The 2,500-nt window shown below is 49.6% G+C and overlaps 1 protein-coding gene across 1 annotated transcript in view; it reads right to left on the bottom strand.

Moving 5' to 3' along the window:
• Positions 1-2,500, bottom strand: part of dtn (transmembrane protein 132C dtn) — a 49,886-nt gene that overhangs the window by 11,677 nt on the left and 35,709 nt on the right. The window contains exon 4 of the mRNA XM_086553757.1: positions 2,174-2,353. Within this exon, the coding sequence (XP_086409883.1) occupies positions 2,174-2,353 (180 nt within the window). The remainder of the gene's footprint in view (positions 1-2,173; positions 2,354-2,500) is intronic.

The raw sequence follows: 2,500 nt of genomic DNA, 5'->3' as shown, positions 1-2,500 counted from the left end.
AGAAGGGAGGGGAAGAAAGGAGAGAGGAGAGGGGGAGAAAGAGAAGGAAAGTAGGGGAGATGGGAGAGAGAGGGGGGAGAGGGAGGGGAAGAGAGGAGAGGGGGAGAAAGAGAAGGAAATTAGGAGAGAGGGGTATGAGGGGAGGGAGAAGGGAGGGTAAGAGAGGAGAGAGGAGAGGGGGAGAAAGAGAAGGAAAGTAGGAGAGAGAGGAGGGAGAAGGGAGGGGGAAGAGAGGAGAGGGGGAGAAAGAGAAGGGACGTAGGAGAGAGGGGAGAGAGAGGAGGGAGAAGGGAGGGGAAGAGAGGAGAGAGAAGAGGGGGAGATAGAGAGGGAGAGGAGAGGGGAGAGAGGGAGATGGAGTAGAAGTGGATGGTGGGAGGAGAAGAAGAGGAGATAGAGAGGGAGAGGAGGGGAAGAGGAGAGGGGAGAGAAGGAGATGGAGTAGAAGTGGAGAGTGGGAGGAGAAAAAGAGGAGGAAGTAGTGAGGAAAAGTGAAGGAAGGAAATAGGAGAGAGAAGAGGAGGAGACGTGGAGGGAAAATATGGGATAAAACAATGGAGGAGAGGAATGGAGAAGAGGAGGAGAGGAAGAAATGAAGAGAACAGGAGAGGGTGATATATGAAGGGAGAGGATGGGAGGAAGATAGGAGGAGGGGAAGAGGGGAGAGAGAAGGGACAAGGAGAGGAGAGAAAGAAAAGATAGTAATAGAGAGGGAGGGTAGTGTAGAAAGCGAGCAGGAAAGGAGGTCAAGAAAAGAGGAGGAGAGAAGGAAAAGGAAGGAGGAAAGGTGGTGATAAAGAGGAAGTGTAGGAGAGGAAGAGAGAAAAAGGAAGATTTGGAAGAGGAAGATTGAAGAGAGGAGAAGAGAGGGACGGGGGAATAGGGTAAAGGGGAGGTGGGGGGTAGTTGAGGAGGAGGTTGGGGGGGAGTTGAAGAGAAACGAGAGAGGGGGGGATAAAGGGAGCGAGACAGTAAATAGATATAATAATAGATAAAAATGAGCAGATAGAAAAATAAATAGATAGAAAAGGAAAATTAATGAACCTTTTTAATTTTCTTCCGTTTCTATTGTTTCTCTTCATATATTCCTTCCATCACCCCCCCCCACCCCCTTCCCTTTTTCTATGTTCTTTCAGTTCTCTTTCCTTCCATTCCATCTCCTTCCCCATTTCTTCCCTCATTATTTTCCCCCTTTTTTCCTGTTCTTCCCTTTCATTTATCCTTCTTTTTTAATCTTTCTCTTTTCTTCCCTCTCACTTCTCTTTTCCATATTCTTTCTCTTTTCCTCCCCATCATTTTCCTTCAAAACTTCTCTTCACTTTCCCTTTTCTTTTCCTTCATTTTCCTTCTCCTCTTAATTTCCTCTTCATTTCCCATTAGTTTCTCCATCAATCTCCTCTTTTGCCTTTCTCTTCCCTCCAACTTCCCCTTTTTCTCTCTTCATCTTCGCGTCTTTCCTTTTCATTATTTTTCTACCCTTCCTTTCTATCTTCCCTTCTTTTCTTCCCTTTCCTTTCCATTTCCTTTCTTCTTGCCTTTCTCTTTCTTCCCCTTTCCTTTCCCTTTCACTTCCCCCTTCCCTTTATCCTCCTCCTTCCCTTTACTCTCCCCCTTTCCTTTACTTTTCCCCTTCTTCTTTTCTTCTCCGCTCTACCCCCTTCTTCCTTCCTCCTTTCCGTTTCCCTTTTCCCCCTTTCTTCCCCTCTCCCTTTCCCCTTTTCCTCCCCTCTCCCCTTCCTCCTTCCCCTTCCCCTTTTCATCCCCTCTCCCTCTCCCTCTCCCTTCCCCCTTCTTCCCCTCTCTCCTTCCTCCTCCCCCTTTTCTTCCCCTCTCCCCTTCCCCTTTCCTCCCCTCTCCCCTTTTCTTCCCCTTCCTCCTCCCCTTCTCCCTTCCCCCTTTCCTCCCCTCTCCCCTTCCTCCTCCCTTTCCCCTTTTCTTCCCCTTCCTCATCCCCCTTCCCCTTTTCATCCCCTCTCCCCATCCTCCTTCCCCTCTCCCCCTCCCCTTCTCCCTTCCCCCTTTCTTCCCCTCTCCCTCTCCCTCCCCCTTTTCATCCCGTCTCCCCTTCCCCTCCCCCTTTCTTACCCTCTCCCCTTCTCCCTCTCCCCTTCCTCCTCCCCTTTTCTTCCCCTCCTCCTCCCCCTCCCCCTTTCCTCCCCCTCCTCATCCTCACCTTGAGCTTATGGTGCGTGGGGTCCTCGGGGATGGTCTCGTGCATATCGACGTCCTCCTCCTCCTCGGGGTCGATTGGAGGGGGAGGTGGGGTCGTTCCGAGGTCGACCTTCACGTGGACATTGGTGTTGGCCAAGGAGGACCTCCGCCTCTCGCACTCGTCGGCTACTTCGAGGCTCACCTGTAAGAAGGGATTAATGGTAATTTCAAAGGTGATTTTTGAAGATTATTTTAAAGGTGATTTTTGAAGATTATTTCAAAGGTACTTTTTAAGGGTAATCGTAAGGTATTTTTTAAAGGTGACTTTAAGGTGAATTTAAGGCGATTC

Source organism: Penaeus japonicus, unplaced genomic scaffold, assembly GCF_977035675.1.
Source record: "Penaeus japonicus unplaced genomic scaffold, GWHDUDI00000001_assembly GWHDUDI00000028, whole genome shotgun sequence".
NCBI lineage: Eukaryota > Metazoa > Arthropoda > Malacostraca > Decapoda > Penaeidae > Penaeus > Penaeus japonicus.
The sequence above is the reverse complement of the archived record's forward strand: the minus strand, read 5'-3'. Positions and strand labels throughout refer to the sequence as shown.